Here is an 18558-nt window from a genome sequence, read left to right as displayed (position 1 = left end):
TTTTTTATACCTCATTAGAGTTGTGGTTGTTGTTATGCTGATCCCGTTGCCCTGACGACCCGGAACCCGGGGACAACGTGGCGCTCATGTCCCCCTCCGACCCCACGCTGCTTCCGTCCTGCCGACCCCTCCTGGCCCCCTGCTGCTCATTGGGGGAAACCCCCTCCTTAATCCTCTGCGCCGGCTGGCTCGTCACTTGCCCCTGGTAACCGCTGGTAACCATGGAAGTGGGGGTGGGAGGGGCGTACAACCCCCCGGCCTGGTATATCGCGTTGCCATAGAGATACGGGTTGACCGGGTTCGCGTTGGCTGTGGGACCTGAAAGTTGATCAGTTGAGGGGGTTTTGTGGGGATTTAAAAAGAAGCGGGAAATTTAACTTGTTTATGAAGTAAAGTTATAGATTATTTAGTTCGGAGTCATTTTATATTAAACTAATTTTATCTAAGTTACCTGTGTTTTAATTTTTAAATCAATAAAAACTATTTAAGAAAAATAATTACAACAAATTTTATTGTAAATATTATTAACAAACCAGAAGGGAGCATCGCAGCATCGTACGTTGAGAAAGTACCTCCCGGGTAGACGGGTATTCCCCTATTGCCGAAACTTCTCTCCAATTGGCTCTTTGTTATCTGCGTGGCGTAATAATGAGGTTATTATGAGAAAAGATTGTATATTATTTCGGGCTTATAGTTGTGTTGCTTATAAAATACTGTACAACTAGTAAAAAAAACTTTACTTTAAGAAAACATTGCATAAGTATCGATTTTATTAATACTGAAAAGCCAAATGCAGTACAAACGTGTACAATAAAAAAAACTTTTCTTTGAACTTTATAATTGTTTGTCTCTAGTTTGTATTAAATTTGAATTTTTTGATTACTTTACTAATAATACAAAAGTGTGAAGAGTTAAGTTTGCACCCTTGAAGTTTGAGCTGAAAATTGAAGGTCGAACTACAAAACCATTGTGAAATACATTGCGTTCGGCGTTGAAACCACTGCGTTTAAACTGAACCACTGTGTTAAAGTATATTTAACCAAAATGTATTAACCACCGTGTCAAACCATGATACGTGGTAGGTAGTGTGGTGCAGAATATTAAACCATGACACGTGGTGCAAAATGTTTAAACACCAAGTTTGTGTAAATCGCCAATTTAAACTAGTTAGTCTTTTTTTTAGAATTGTATAAAGTTTTAACAACTTGGTATATGTTGTTGATATGTACGAGTGACAAGTTATATTACAAACAGGCGTGTTAAAGTGTATCAGACCAAAGTTTTTTTACAAAGTGATACGCATTCAGTTTATGTGTGAGTAGTTATAAAAACAATTGCATCACTTTAGTTGATAGTTAGTGCTATAATAAAATAAAATTAAAATACCAAGTTTTAATAAGATGCAATGTTGTACATATATAATGAAGCAAAGTTGTTTTTAAAACCACAATGTCACTATGTAAGTTAATGGTTTTACAAAAATACCCACTAAAAGCCATAAAGGTAAGCCACGTAGTCGCTACATTATACAAGTATAAGTAATTCTAAAGAATACTAAAAGCAACCGAGTCAATGCATGGATCCACCGTATAACACGCAAGTGGTTTCAGCATATTATCAGAAACCGCTGCATCAGCCGTGATGCACATTATAGCGAGTAAGTGGTTTCGTCTGGTTTCGGTGGTTAGGGTGGTTTTTTTAATGTTCGAGTCTATACATGATACATGCACAATGTGCTCCTAATGCGTGCGTAAAATTGGCTGAAAAATTTCATGGCCCTAAAAGGAATAACAAGCAGTTGATTCAGCAAAAAACATTGGTAGGAAAATATTGTCGTTTCAGAACCAACGATAATGAGTAAACGCAAAATTAGACCAAAAATATTTAATTTCAAATAATTGCGGTATTAAAGTTATTTTCGTTGGGGGTGTAAAACCTATTAATTTTTGCTAAAATTGAGCGAATTAAATTATTGACTTATTTAAAGCATAAGTAGGAAAACTAAAATAGTTGCTAATTTACAGTATAAACATTTTTTTTTTAAAACACAGTTACATGTCTATGTTAAAGCATGATAAATTAAAAACTAGACTGAAAATTTTGATAAAGCAATTCTCGATTTGGAAGTAAGCTTTTCTTAGATGTAAGAAGTTTATGAAAATCAATTGAAGTTTTCTATTGTAGCAAAGAAAAAGATTTTTTAATTTATTGAAAGCAAAGTGTAAAAGTAACCTAGATTCAAGCCAAAGTGATAAATTATCATTATTATTTTGTGATAACTCGCAAAAGTTTGAAGAAATTTGCACTACTTCCATCTCCAAGGAAACTCATTAGCCAGTCGCTTCCCATGGCAACAAAGTGCGTTTCCATGGAAGCATATGGCGACTTTTATGGCGATTTTATACTAATCCCTCAGGAAGGCAGAAGTAAGTTTATTTTCTGTGAGAAACTTCCAGCTAATCATAGAGGGAATTTTGTATAACTTATGGCGTTTTTCAAGAATAAAAAGTTTTTGAAGTTTAACTTTGTGATGCTTAAACTTTTCTATTTCAAAATATTACTTTGAGAACATACTTTTTTAAAGCTTGTTTCACACTGTTTCAAGTTTAGAGAATCGATAAAATCATACTGTTAAGTTTTTTCAAAAGTTTAAACATTTTAGTACTTTCATCTTTTTTCCAAAACTAAGAAGCAACTTTTTGTTTTATGTTTTTGTTAGAACAGATTTTAAAACAATTTTGATTAATTTACCACATTGATTAGTAAATGGTCTCAAGACAACCTGCTACGTTTTGAAAGAAACAAATAAGTTATCTTAATTACTCTGTGGTTAAAATAAGGGTCAAGTTTATCACAACCGCTTTTTTTAAAACAAATCACAAGTTTAATAGTAACCACAATTATAATTAGTGGTCACAATTAAAAAAGTAATACTTAACCAATACTAACAAAAGTGGAATTTTACTTTAAATAAAAATCCAAATTGTGTTTATACTAATTTGTTTTCCTAAACATATAGTTTTAAATAATTTAAAGTTTTTAAGTGAAAAAAAAACAAACTAGCAACAGTAGCTTAAATTATATTCTTACCTTGCGAGAAATCGTCTATGTTCAATTTTGTAGCGCGCACAACTTAAGATATTTAGTTACGCGTAAGCCCGTTGCACGAAAAATCGAAACAACTTGCTAGCAGCTGCGATTTAATTTACAAACAAATTATGCCGTGAAAAATCAAACTGCGAATTTTGGCGATTTTTCGTGAATACGAGACTTTTTACCAGAAATTTCACATACTTGCTACTTACAAGTTTTACTAAGTTTTACGGACAAAAATTATATTATAAACAGATTTAAAATTCAAAATTGACAATTTAGTTTAAACAAAAGAGGAAAAACTTGCATTTATAAAAAAAGTTTATAAAAGTTAAAAAAAAAGTTCTATTCAGAGCAGAAACTTGCTTGCAAGAGTTGTATTTAATAAAAAAGTTTTGTAAAAATGACGTTTTTCTATATAAATCTTTACGAGCCATTGTACATTTAAAAATGTCTCTACAAATAAGAATAACTGTTGTGTTCTGTACATTCTTAGTAGATAATTTATAAAGGTTAAAGCTAACTACTTGACCTGCAAAAAAAAAAGAGAACGAGCCTGCAAACAGCAATAATCAATAAGTTTCGAAAAATGTCGAATCCTAACTTTTTACTGGGAAATATTTTTAGAGTAATAATTCAACTAAAACAACTGTAGTGTAACAACTGTTTTTTTTATAGTTTTGTGAAAATTTTTAAACATAGTTGTTCAGCCTTAGTGTTATAATTAAGCTATGTTTTTCAAAAGCTATGTTTTTGAAAACAGTTAAAATGTTAGAAACTTTGAAGTTTTATAACTTGCACTCCAAATAAATATTTTGAAAAGTATTTTCTTAAAAAAATAATTAACTTAAACTTACATTCAGTAACTGCCCTTAAAGTTTTTTATTTTTGTATCTAACTTGCTCTTTTAGCTTTAAAGTTGTTTTGTCTACACATTGCATAAATTTTTATCAAATAAAAGTCCCATTGACTCATTAAAAATTGTTTTTTTTTCAAAAAGTTACACTTATAAGAAATTTAAAATAAAGCTTTAGCGTTTATTTGCTTTACATAAAAATATTTTGTGTGTTTAAACTTTATAACAGCGCGACTGTTTTGTTATTGAAAACGAACTTAAAAAATTTTTGCAAATTATTTATACTGTGAAAAATTTTAAACTTGTTGCAGAAGTCTTAATTTATTTTTATCTAAATATCTAATTGACCCTATTTATCTACCAGCCTAAACCAGATTTGTATGTCGTGTTCAAAAATTTAAACAAGTACAAAATAAACTTTACACTTATAACAAAGGAAAATTTATTGTTAATAATAATACATAGTTCCTATTAATATTGTTGCGCAACAGATAGTTGAATTATAAGATGTTGGTAAATAAGCCACAAATAACTTGGAAGACCTATAATGTATTTCATATTTTCACAAACTTATTATGAAAACCTTAAACTTCAACTGTTTATTAAAATTTTAGCTGTTTCTCAACGTAACTATGTCACATATGATTTTTAACTAAAACTTTCAGTAAACTATTAAAAACTTTTAATAATTACCAAATTTTATTCTATTAAAAAACACTTTGAACAAACCTCAGATCTGACGGAATCGTTTCCATAGGAACCGTCAATTGTGGTTGCCGTTGCTGATGTTGAAATCCCTGATATTCCTGAGTCTTCTCTCTGAAATAATAAAAAATAAGTAAAATATTTTAAATTTTTAACTAATGTAAGTACATTTTAAAGCTCGTATAAAAAACCCAATCAAAATCTTCAAGACCAATTGGAACATTCTTTTCAAAATAGATCATACAATTCCATTTATTAAAAATTTTTAAATATGAATAAATTAAACTAAGTGTTCTTATTAAGGTATCTATATATTTTTCATTATACTCAGTACTATTATGCTAACTGTTAGTAGCTAACACATCGATTTTTAATTTGTACCCGCGGTAAGTTTATATGTAAACACATTTCATCATTGTGAAATTATATTTAGCTTTAAGAAAAGTTGTCAGTGAAAACAAAATAACACTCAAGTTACCTTACAACTGTCATAATAATATTGATTAATATTGTCTGCTTATAACCTTAAAACAGAAGCCCTATTGTGTTTAATTCTGTGAGTTCAGCTATATATAGTCAGACTTTAGCGTCAGTTTGTTTTGTCTGAACTTAATGTAAATAATAGTAAACTGTCAAGTTTTGTGAAAGGCCATCACACACACTATATGTATTTATATATATATACATATATTTGGTTTGTTAACTCACACGGCTTGTCTTCTGAGTAAACGTGGTCTAATATTGTTCCCATGAAACGTGTTAAACGTTGAAACTTAAGTAAACAATACGAATATTAGTCAGACTACAATGAAACTGCTACTATATATAATCAAACTTAGTGCTAATGCAAACTTCTTCTTAACAGTTTGTATATAGAACCTGTAGTGTATTCGTAAATTTGTAACCTGTAGTGTAAACGATCACTTTCTATATATGATAGAAAATCGTAGAAGATCATAGTATGCATAAGTAATACTGTCAACATATATATATATATATATTTTGTTTTAGTGTAAGTATGTGCAAATGTAAACATGTTCTTCTATATAAGGTGTTTAGTACATAAATCGCCTTCGGGTACAGACATATTACTGAGCTGCTAACGTAAACATAAACCTTCTTACCTTCGCATAAAAACTTTCGAAAGACAAAAGAAGTTCAGGTACAAGTCTGAGTTGGTGACCGCATTTGCAAGTGTGCGGTGCGAAACTTTACTGAAGCGACTGAATTTCGCTGAAAATGACAAGGCTTCACGGAAATACGTCTGAAAACTTAACAGAAACGACTAGAAACTCTACTGGAGAAGTGACTACTTCACAAAAATACTTAAAAAAATGACTAGAAACTTCAAACTTCGAACTTGTTTACATTCGACTGCATCTCACACTGCGAATTTCACAACTTTCAATTTCGCATTGAGACTTTTAATTTCACGATTTTCTTTTGTTGCCGGCGTCAAACACAAACAAAAGAACTGTGACTCAGGCGAACGTTTTATGACGTAACAATGCCGATCTGAACGGCGTGACGCGGCTTTGAAGTTTCAGATACCTGAGGGGCCGGTCGACACGTGGTGATCTATGTATTGTGACGTCACTGAACCGCGTATATGTGTCCATCTGACCGAAAGTTGACCGATTCGACCACAAAGTTAAGTTGCTGGTTTTTGTAGGAAGTTTTTTTCTATGAATTATAATTTTGTCCGTGAAAACATTGACAATGTAAGCCTCACTTTTGTTTTGAAATATTTGGGAGTATATTGTTTAAACAACAAACTTTTGATTAAATTTGAAAAAGTTTTTGAAATGTTTAATAAAGCTGCCTGTTGTGCTAAGAAATTTATTGTAGAATTTTTTAAATACAACAAGTTTGCTCAATTGTGAAATATATTATTAAAGTAGTTTGGTAGAAAATTTTATTTGTCCTGATACGATATAAAAAGTTGAACTAACTTAATTCTTGCTGTTTTTTTTCACTTTACGATAAACAAATAAATTAAAATCTGATTATAATAAAACACAAAATTTCATAGAAAAAATCTTGATACTCAAACATGTTTGTGATAAATGACAAATTAACAAAAAATTGATGGTTATATAGTGAACACTCTATAAAGAAGCACTTGCTAAAACTGTGCGAAAAATTCAAATTTACGAGCATTTTAAACAAACCACTACTTTTTGTTTTAATAAAATAAATTGCAATCAATTTGTTTTAACTGCAGACAATGCAGAGGTTAAAAGGACAAACAAAATGTGTTGAAACAAACAAATGTTGAGTGGTGTTTGTACAAATTACAAGTGGCTGGTATGGAGTGATCACGTCTGCATTCTGCATCGGCACAAAATGGCGTTATGCGCGCTAACTCCCATGGCAGGGTTTAAATTGGCAGTTATATTGCGCAAATTTGCTAACAACAAGCTATCAAACATTAATTTGTTTATTTATTATTTTAATGATTTGTGATTACACAGAAAAGTTGTATCGTGCAACTATGTTTTCAAAGTGTTAAAAAAAATAAAAATTCTAAAGAGTTTGTTAAAAACAGGCACTGATTTGCGTTTTATTTATTCTGATGATTCGCAATTTAACGAGTTTTACATAAAACTATACATTTTTTTTAAGTAACAGTAATGTGCGATTTTATAAATATTCAAAATACTTTACCGCAATTAGTTAAAGTTCTCAAAAATCATCAAACACATGTTGTTGACTAGATAACTCGATTATTAATAAAATAGATAATAAAACAACATGTGAAGACTTTTAAGTAGTTGCTAGATGACATACTTTACATACTCAGAACTTAAACTCTCATGTTAGTTACTGATAACATCGATTAATAAAATAATGACGTTTCGGTATAAGTTAATTAACTAAAATATTTTATCGGTTACAAATTAAATTTAACCTTAATGTCAAGTAATAACAAGTTATTTTGATCAGGCACATCAATTAACTTATCGAAAATACTCCGAATTTTTTATAATTATCTGGACACTTTTACGAATTTCAAAATAGATAAAATGTTAAATGACGAAGTATATTTCGTTTAAAAATTTCACACTATGTTATCAGTGAATATTTTTTGAATAAAATTTTAACTTATCCGCTTTTTTTAAGGAAATCATTCAACAAAAACATTAATATACGCTTTTTAAAAGATCAAAGTAAATGTTTTATAGATTATCTAAAGAAATACATCTAGGCAAAATAATTGCTTGAATTTAGTTTAGCGAAGTTTTAAACTAAAGTATAAGATTTGTAGCTCAATACTTAACCTTATAATTATTTAGTAAACGCACTTTTACTTTGATATCTAAAGTAGTTTAAAAAGTTTTGAATTAGTTTATAATTAGTGTTTAAATCAATATAAAGTAGTTTAAGTGCAATTATTTTCTTTTTATCTATACCACCGGATATTTCCTAGTTTTAATAAAATATTTTTTAAGTATATACTTAGAAAAAATTTATCAAAAAAAAATCATAGTATATATGGCATGCGTGTTAACAAAAAAAAAATTAAATTTTAATAGCTGTATGAAAAGCAATTAATTTAAAAATGGCGAATTATCAAGTGTATTTAGAAGCGTGTATTGGTTGAATTAAACCAATAGTTTTTCATGCACACAATTTGTTAAACATAAATTACAACACAAATTTTTAACATATGAATAGATTTATTGTTTCCAAGTTTAATAAAAGAAAGAATTTATTATTAAATCAACAATTAATACAAGACAAAAATAATACTATCCAATTAAGCAAAAATGTTGTATTTATCTATAAGTTTTCAAACAAATTACCTTGGTACAAATCGTTGTTTAAGAAATAAATTTGTTCCAACAAACACAATTATGGTATTAATCCCTAGATAAAACAACAAATACACTAAAGTTATTATTTAAGACTTTTCAATGAGCTAATTAAATTAAAAACTAATTTGCTTGAACAACACTACCTAAATAAATGCTTGTTAATTAAGTTAAAAACAAGTTTTAAAGTCTGAAACAACTTTTTAAAAACTTATCTAAACGAAAGTCGCAGCATAAATCGACAATCTGTTTATAAAAATATTTTAAAGCAAAGTTTATTCTCATATTTTAGTAAACATTTTTAACATAAAAATAATACATTTAACATTCATGCAGACATATTATAGCACCAATTTATTATATAAGTTTACTAAATAGTTTTCTAATTATCTAAGCGAGTTGTCTATTTTATTAATAATAGTATTTAGTCGCCATAAAAAATACTTTTAACTTTATTAAATTTATTCGATATTTTAATTAAACATCGAATAAAATTAGAATTGCGTGATATGTTGTGTTAGTTTAAGTTTACAAAGGGTTTTAGGAAAAGTAGATTTTTCAAAATATTACTTTTAAACATTATTTTAATCTGTTGTTAGTTCAAAATTCAAAACTATCTAAAAGGGTTGCCTAATCAAAAAAGTACATGGTCGCAAAAATCAAGTTGTGTTAGTATTAAGAGTATTATTTAAATTTGTTGTTCTAGTTGTTAATTTAAGTTTAATTTTGAAAATCTAAAGCAGTTTGTCTAATAAAATATCGTATGTCTGGCTGTGAATAGTATTTTTTTTTACAATGAGATAATTTCATCTTCAAACGACGACTCTTCAGCAGTTGCACTTTCTTCTTCATCAGCAGAGTTCTCAGTGTTAATCTACATTTGATCGTACAAAATATTCGGGTTAATAAAATGTCACACAAGCAATGAAGCCAAGAGAAAAGTACAAAAATTTTACTGGTTTTACTGAAGTTCAAAAGAAAGCAGATTCTAATCTAATAAAAGCATATGGCTGCAACAGAAAATATTTTAAGGTTCCGTAATACAAAAACGTATAAATATTTTCCATATAGAATGACATGTCAAATACAGAGCTTATTTCTAGCATGTTTTGAGTTGGGCTTGTAGTTTTTAAAAGAATTTTTTCAATTTAATTTACTCATTATTATAACTTAAATAACCTTACCTTTACGATTTTTACTTAAAATTACTTGGAAACTAAAAATTCATTTTTTTTTTACTTAAAAACCAACCTTAATCATATTGATTTTAATTTTAATTGTGACATTAAATTTTAATTTATTATTATTATTTTTTTTACATTTACTCAACAACCCACCTTGATCATATTGATGCCATCAGTAGTGGGGTGCGGGCTCACTATCGGCTGGTGGTGCGTCAAATCTCCTGCAGTAAGATTGACGCCGCCCGGCTGCCTGGAGATTTGTCGCGACATTATGTTCGCCGCAGTGTGGTGTCCTATGTAGGGAAATTGCGCCGCTGGCGGATATCCCCAGCTTCCTACGGGGTAAACTGAATTTAAATTTCAACGAAAACGTTCTGCTAAATATCTTCACAGTTTTAGTAGAAGAAATATAATTACAAAAAAATTTAAAAAAAAATTCTTGCTGACTTTATTAAAAGTATACAAACAAAGCTAACGTTTTGTAAAAGTTGTCTAAATTTTTTTTATAACAAACTAACTAAAGTATTGTTTATTATTACTCTCTGAGTTGAACTTTGCATGTTCGAAACCCAGTGGTCGACACGTAAAAAAAAGAATATTTTGTGTTGTTATTTTTCCGGGATTACTTCTCATGTTAAAATTTAACTTCTTTACGAAAAAAGCACGTAAAATTAATTCTTAAGTTCCTAAAACCGGATTACAAGAGCTTAAAATTAAAACCAATATTTTACGCACACCCCTAAATAAGTTTAATTATTTTCAAAAAGATAAGCTAATTAGTAGTGCAAACTAGAATTTAAGTTTGATTTCATCCTCTGCCAACTTTGCCAATGAAAAGATCACTGTTCAAAACAGTTTTTCTGGAATTTAAAGCTTCTTAGAAGGACTTCCAGCAAAGAAGTTCAAATAATCGCGTTGCTAAGCACAAAAGTAGTCGCAGTAATTTCGAAAAAGGACAAATTGTTTACGGATATCTGCTTATCAGGGCCAATTACAACGAGATGCTGCAGCAGATTGCCAAGTTCAAATACACAACTTATGAGAGAATTGACACGGTGGATTTATACGCAATATATATATATATATATATATATATATCTGTCGGCACGTTCAAAGTAGCTGTATTAGATACAAATTCGCCCATTTTCTCGCTGAACATCCTTCTCATGGGCATATTTGCACATGCAAGTTAGATATACGGCTTTACACAAGCTAGATATGCAAGTTCGGCTTTATACAAGTTAGATAATTCACACTAGAGGTTATATAACTAATTTTGTACTTATTTACGTGTTTTTAACTTCTTTGTAAGTTTTTAAAAGCTCTTTGACTTTGTTATTTTATATTTAATACGGAATTTTTTTATACATATCTTAAGTTTTCATGCTCTTAAAAGTAATTATGCTCTTAATTTAAATGTTTTAGTTTAAATTCATGCATCAATATGGTTTTCTTTATGTTTTGGAAAATAACAAGATTAACGATTTAAAATTTTTTCTATAGCAACATGCAATTCCAAGTATAAAAGTTGAAATGAATTTAAGTCATCCTTTTATTAATACTTTTCATGGTATGGGTATTTTATATCTATATTAAAAACGGCTAAACGTGTGCTAGATGAAAAGATTAAGCTAGTTTCAATGTGCCTAAACGTCAAGATTACATTGTTTAAAATCGCCAAAGTATTACAACAAATATCAAATACATTGGTTTCAATGTTTGGTAAGCTCGTTAATGTAACAAAGTGTTTTTGATGATACCACTTTATCAAGATTTTATATTGAAACGTCTAAGCTTTTTATTAACTTATACGCAAGTTGTCCGCCATATACTGAGTACCGAACCGCAGCGAACAACTCAAAACAAATTTGTTATCTGTTTCTTTCCACAACAACTTGTTAGATGATCATTCAAAAACAAATTAGGAAATTAAATATTCATTTTCTATGCGCACGAAATAATTTTCAATCAACTTTTGAAACAGGAAAAACCAGAAGTTTGTTGAAAGTAGCAGTGTTTTGCGTAGAAAATAAACTGTTTCAACTTTTTAGTGTTTCAAATCAATTTTCCCGTTTTGAAAGGTTTCAACTCAAGTAGCTGAAATGATTTACAAACAAATAGAAAGAAGCCGTAAACAATCAAAAACTTAAAAGCTTTTTGAAGGATATATTTTCAAAAAGTTTGTGCAATTATCAAACAAGTAAAATGCTTTCTGTTTTTAAACTTAAAAACTAATTGGTTTTCAAAATTGTTTTAAAGAGTTGTGGTGAAAATCAAGTTAAAACAAAAAAGTTACTTGATATATAATTTGGAAAACAAATGAACACGGAATTTTTTAAAATAAAAAATAAAATTATAGACCAAAATAAGGAAAAAACCTATTAATCTTGATAGTGTAATTAGAGGGATTGTAAAAGTGGTTTACAATAACTTTGCTTTAAAGTTTTTCTAGCTTAAGTAAGCTTTGAAAACATGTTTTTTCAGAGCATTGAAAGCATAGTACTTAGCTTCTTAAGCATACAAAATTTGTCTGATGTACGCAGAGATAGGCAAAAAAAAGCAATAAATAAAAGTGTGTATTGCGACGATTTTTTCAAGGGAAAAATTTAACAATACCTCTCTTTGTGATATTACTTTACTACTAAACCAACAGCACTTTTAAAAGTATGCTTGGCTAAATTGTCTCTTAAGTTACATGGTATTAAGCTATTAAAAGCTAATTGAGCGTATCAAAAGAATGTGTATTGAATGATGTTGTTTAAGTTTGCTTCATTAAATGTAGGACTAAAGAATAAACACACTTGAAATAAGAACAGAAAACTTATTTAAAATTTCAAAATTGAAAAAAAAATTTTGAAAACATGTTAAAAATATGTGATTGTTCCATCATTTAAAATAAAGCTGGTAGAAGAGGAAAAAAGTTCAGCATTAGTGACCGCAAAGCGCATTAATGAACTTGACTCCTTTCGTGAATGATGTAGAATAACAAATGCTGGCAAGTTGCGACTGCTTATATAAACACGTCTACAACAGTTTTGAGATCAGCTATTAAGACCGGCAAGCCATTTCAAAAGTATCTTTTAAACACAATGGGTGCTTTAAGTAGCTTTGCCTTTCTAAACACAAAAAGCTAGTAATTGCTTAGTAAACCAAAAGAAAATGCTAAGAGGATAACAAGTTTTCTTTATGTTCACAATGTGTATTGTCGACCGCAGTTTTAAATTGAACTTGACTCGTTTTGTTGTTAAACGCTTTCAGTGTTTTGTCGGCCTGTCTGTGGCTTTCTACTGCCCCTAAGTCGCTTCTTATAATAATAAATATTTCAAATGGCATCTAATCGCGCGTAAAGTTGTTTTTAATTCGTGCTTCGAATGACAAATAATTTTGTGGAAAGTTGTGGAAGGATGTGTAGTACTGTCAAAACTGTTTTTTGCAAAGTATGTTACATAACAGCTTTAAAAATTAGGAATGAGTACTAAAAAAAGTTTGTTTCAATAATTTTATAGCTTGAAATTGAAAACAAATATGCATATGCGGTTTTACGATAATATGATTTTACAATAATTTTAAATCATACATTGGTAAGAAGTGAATACACACCCAAATATACAAATATTTGATCATTTTTATAGGAAAATATATGTAGAAAATAAGAAATAACGTGAAAATTTCGCGGAATAAAAAAGTAATTTGGTATTAAAAAAATCTTTTAAATTCTTTACAAAAATTAAAACTGTGAAATAAACGAGCTGAAAATTTACAAACAATTTTCAAACAGCAAACAAAACCGGCAGAGCACATACGCAGTCGAACAAAAGAACTCACTGCCGTCTCCAAGTGGCAGACAGCAACTTCGTGTCGGTGCTCCACCCCAAAAAGTTTCTACAACGGGGACTTTTTTGCGACAATACGGCGGCGTTCTTTGTTGGGGTTTACCAGGTTGCGCCGGTGGCTTTCAAGAAAAAGTTGGATCAAGCTGTTCAAATTAAATGGCCACGACAATGGAAATTGTGTGTATAATACGGTGGTACGGCGCAATTTTTCTGGTAACAAGACACAATGGATCGTTGGTTTTTGTGGATTGTAAAGATTTTAACGCGAAAAGCAAGCTTAAACTTTTTGCGGCTCGCTTGAGTAAATAATTTCAGACCAATTCAAAAAGAAAGCGGTTGTGCAAAGCCGCTGGTAAGTGAAATGTTTCATCTGTTGAACTTGAGAGGAAATGATTTATAAATGTTTAGCAAATTTGCAACCAAGTTCCTTTAAGTACATGATTAACCGTCTGTTTCACGTGTGGCTTGTTTCATTGTTTGTAAGTACATTTGTATGTGGCTTGTAAAGCAAAAATGTTTGAAATTTAGTGGTATTTGAATAAATGTTTTATAATTTTTATTTAATTTATGGTGCCACTTGCTATAGTTGGTTAAAAATGCTGAATATGCATACTTTAATCCAATTATTTATACACAAAATTGATGGATTGTATCACTTAGTTTAAACCGCATGTTAAACAAAACTAATCATACTTTAGAGTTTAGAGCGTTTTAATGGATTTTATGAATAATTGAAATTAAACTGGTTTTTCACAAACTAAAATAAACCAAATTGAAAAAAAAACTGATATTCCGGAACCTTTTGGTTGCTTTCAGAAGTTATAGGTCCAAAACAACTCAAACATTATACCGAAGTATCTATAGAATAGAGAGTACTTTTTCCAACAACTTTTGAAAAACTGTACCAGCTCAAAAGTGGTATTTTACTCAAAACGTCAGCTGCTTTCGTGGCTTGAAAGATGTCCAACTTATCAAGTGGCTTGTGAAAACAACTTTCTCTGACGAAACCAACACACAAACATTATGCAACTTCGAATGTTCGCCGGAAACAAAACCAGTATTTCGACCATGCAAGTCAGTAGCTCGTTAAAGTCAATTACACTCCACCGCTGAATGTGTACTGAGTGTGTGTGTGCTTTGTGACGTAGCAGTTTGCTTTTGTGACGTCACAAAAGTGCCTCTTTAGCGGCCGTTGTGCTTTTGTTTTATTTCTGGTAAATTTCGCCCCAGTCACGTTTCAGCAGCTGTATGGAAACTTGCCGCAAAGTTGGAGACTTGCAATCTGGAGAAAAGTGAATTTTTTGGAGATTTGGTTGTTTGACACTATTTTCGTAGTTTTTGTGGCCACAATTATTGTAAGACGTTTTGTGTTAGTACTCTGGTTTCGGTTAAAATGTTTTGTTGAAAAAATACTTTGGTTTTACTCAAACAACTTAACTCATTGATTTTTTTTTGTGGTCAATGGATGTTTAAAAAGCTGCTCAAATAACGTTTTTGTTGTAACTTGTCTGCTTTTGGTAGCTAGTTTTTTATTGTAATTTACGTTTAATTTTTCTTCAACCAAACAAACATGTCTTGTGCTACTTCAATGTAAATTTTGTGGTCAGAAAACTTATGAAAAAGACATTAACGCTGACACAAACTCAACAACAACTTCATTGTACCCTCTACACGAAGTTTCCGTCATTTTATATTTACATAAACACATTTTGCACAGAAACCTGTGTACTGTTTACCTTGCTGAGTCGTGTTCGAAAAATTTTGATTAAATTGAAGCATTTCAATACACATAATATTAGATTTTTATCGTGAAACTCTCAAAACAATGGAAGCATTCACGATGAAACATTTAATTCGATTATGAGGCGCTCAGCCTTCGGGGCAAGCCAGAATGCCTGAAATAATACAAAATAATATAAAATAATATGAAATAATGGTGATTAAATTCTCAGATTATCTTCCAGTGAAGGCGAAGTGATAATTAAGTTCTTATAATACACACCGTATTGTTTTGGGTGCAAAGATAGAGTGTATTTTTATTTTAAATTAAATAAAGATTTAAGGATTTATTCCAGGCGCTAATTTGTAATCTGTTTGTTGTCGAATGCGAATTATCTTTTAATACATTTTTGATTGAAAAATGTCAGGGTATAATAAAGAGGTTATTGTTTGTGTATAAAATTTGTTAGTTCGCAAAAACGGATTAAGATTTACATATAGTTGTTTTGTGTAAGCTTTAAAGTCTTTATCTCAGTTTGAGTGTATAACAATGAAAATAATTAAATTTCAAAACTTTAAATGTAAAGATTAATTAAGATTTTTAATTTTTTTTTTAATTAGAAAAATTGTTATATTCAAACAAAAGTGATGAGAATTTAAATATAAATTTTATTTTTGCACCGTTTTCCGTTCTAAAGAGCTTTTAAATTCGCTTTGAACGAACTAATTACTCTTTCTTTTTTATAACTGCAATTAAACTTTATTGACATATATGCCTTCGGTAAATACTTTCACTAATAAAACTTTGAAATCTCTTTGAAATGAGAAGGTTGTAGTTTATTGAAATTTTTATGGTTTTAACGATGTTATAATGTTTGTTTCATGTTTATTATTTTTAACAACTAATAAGTTATGATATTTTTTTAAATGTAGTAACTAGTAGTATGATGTAGTCTTTTTGAAATACCATTCTTAAAATAACTTTAAATAATTAAAAACTTACAAAGACAATTAATGTTAAAACAACTAATATAAACGCTTTAAGGTGAAAAATTAAAATTAACTACAATGAACTTAAACTAGTTATTATAACTATTCATTTACTTAGTTACCTTACGGTTGAAAAGCACTAATGTGAAAATTAAAAAGTTAAACCAAACTTTTAATTTGTTAGTTGTCTAGTATGGTTTCACTTAAAATAGAACTACTTACCATTATACAAACAGATTAAATAAAATTCAGAATCTTACATAAAGGAAAAATATAAATTTAAAAGTATTCAACATATTTTTTACTTGACAATCTACAAATACTTGGTGTTTGAAACTCGACAAAAATAAAAGTTTAAATAAAAAGTTTACCTCCAGTCTGGTACCGGTTACCGGCAATCATCGGGAACCCGTCTGTGAATGGGAATCCTTTTGACCTGCTGTCCAGGTTTGGGTGCCGGTTTCCTGAATGAATTTTAAAACGTTGTTATAACTGCTATTTTTATATTTAAAAATTGTTATAACACATCTTTTGATCAGTAAACATTCAAGCATTAGAATATTAAAACTTAATGTCAAAATTCTTTAAAAATATAGCTAAAGCTAGATAGTTTTATTAAAGCAACATAAAACAGTTACAAATTATTGCTAAAAGTAGCAAGTTTAGAATACTATATAAAGTTTTCTTAATAAATTTTGTATCTAACAAAATATTTCAGTATCTTAAAGTCCAAAGTTTTCATAATTTTATAAAACTTATAAAAATAATGAACTGCATTGATTTTAAAGTTTAACGAAAAAAAAATCTGACAAAGTCAATGTTGTCAACACAAGCAAAAATACATAGCAAATTTTTAATCATGTTATAAAACTTTGAAATAAAAATAAATCACAAAGTTTACTGCTATTAAAAAAATATCGTGAAATTTCAAGTTTACATGTAAATATGTATATACACATAAAAGAAAGTTCGACGGCTCGTTTTAATCCATAAAACGTGGATAATTACAATTTGGATGGCGTGGAAAGAATAGGAAAAAAAATTGGAGGCAATTTTAAATTACTGCACAATTTTGAAACTATTCAAGTTATTCGTCGTTTCGCCCCGAAGGTAGACTTACTTCAACTAGGAATTCGTGTGAGATGTTAATATATCAAATAAGTTAACTTGTTTACCACTGATTTTTTAACCAGTCATGCTTTGAATGTTTTCGGTAAGTTAAATGGGTTTTACGCCTGATCTGTTTAATTTGGTATTATTTAAAAAGTTTTAATTACAAAAATAAAAATACAGATATGATTAAAACTTTCATAAATTTAAATTGTTTGTGACTTTTAGAATGAATATAATATTCATTGTATTAAATGTATTATTAAACCATAAATATATTAGATGTAGACCTCAGTAGCTTGAATATACCCACTAATGTGAGTTTTCGGTTTTTTATCTGAAACTGGTTGAGATTAAATTTTATAAGCCATTTAACTTTCGTATAATTGATTGCACACTAAAGGCAAATGAGTTTTTTGGCAAATTAAGTTCTTCAAATTTAAACTGTTTTTGGTTTCACGTTTTTTATGTAAAATTTGTTAATTACTATCATACAGTCTTAAATATACTGAATTAAACTAATTTGACAAAATATGTAAATTTATTGCAAAAATTAACATGTGTAAATATTTTAAATTGAAAAGTCATTAAGAAAACGTCCAATAGTTAAGTAGCCTTCATAAAAGAATAAAGATAAAACTTTACAGCAAGATAAGCTTAAAATAATTGAAAATATGTGAGAAAATTTTGAGTATTTAAAAAGTAAATGGGAGGTTGCAATAAACACTGATTAAAAACTACATTATGGAGTGTTTTAAGAGTTTTCTTAAAATACATGTACATACGTAAATAATAAAAATGGCATGTTTTTACATCAAAGTTTTTTTTTTTAAATCATCTAATACACATTGGAACCTTTAACTTAAAATTATTAAACATTAGCTTTTTAAGCTTTAACATTTTCTGTTCTCCGTACTTATACTGGTTAATATTTTAAACATTGTAAAACTCCAAAACTCAAATTGTTATTTTGCAAAATGAAATTGTGAAAGTAGTTTGAAAGTTAAGTAAATAAGTTAAACATAAAATTATTGTTATACAAATAATTTTTAGCTAATAAATTTAAAACTAAATGTTGATCAAATAAAAAAATAAAAATCTTAAAACAAAAGTTATTACCAATAATAGTTTAATGCGTCATAAAAGATACATGCAAGTGAAGTGAAATTTACTTAAATGTACTTATGACTCAATTATTACGTCATAGTAATGAAGTGAAAATTACTAACTGTACTTACGACTCAATTATTACG

The 18558-nt window shown here is 29.0% G+C and overlaps 1 protein-coding gene across 4 annotated transcripts in view; it reads right to left on the bottom strand.

Annotated features, from left to right (window-relative positions):
* LOC145840162 (uncharacterized) overlaps positions 1-18558 on the bottom strand; it is a 34633-nt gene that overhangs the window by 2085 nt on the left and 13990 nt on the right. For 2 of the 4 annotated variants that reach the window (XM_082947313.1, XM_082947312.1), the window contains exons 5-9: positions 16567-16659; positions 9807-10000; positions 4679-4768; positions 534-633; positions 11-318 (exon numbers count right to left, since the gene is read on the bottom strand). In XM_082947313.1, the coding sequence (XP_082803439.1) occupies positions 11-318; positions 534-633; positions 4679-4768; positions 9807-10000; positions 16567-16659 (785 nt within the window). The remainder of the gene's footprint in view (positions 1-10; positions 319-533; positions 634-4678; positions 4769-9806; positions 10001-16566; positions 16660-18558) is intronic. The other 2 variants (XM_082947315.1, XM_082947314.1) reach the window with 1 other exon arrangement.

The sequence above is a fragment of the Thalia democratica genome, chromosome 7 (assembly GCF_965202585.1).
Source record: "Thalia democratica chromosome 7, ktThaDemo2.hap1.1, whole genome shotgun sequence".
Classification (NCBI taxonomy): domain Eukaryota; kingdom Metazoa; phylum Chordata; class Thaliacea; order Salpida; family Salpidae; genus Thalia; species Thalia democratica.
The sequence above is the reverse complement of the archived record's forward strand: the minus strand, read 5'-3'. Positions and strand labels throughout refer to the sequence as shown.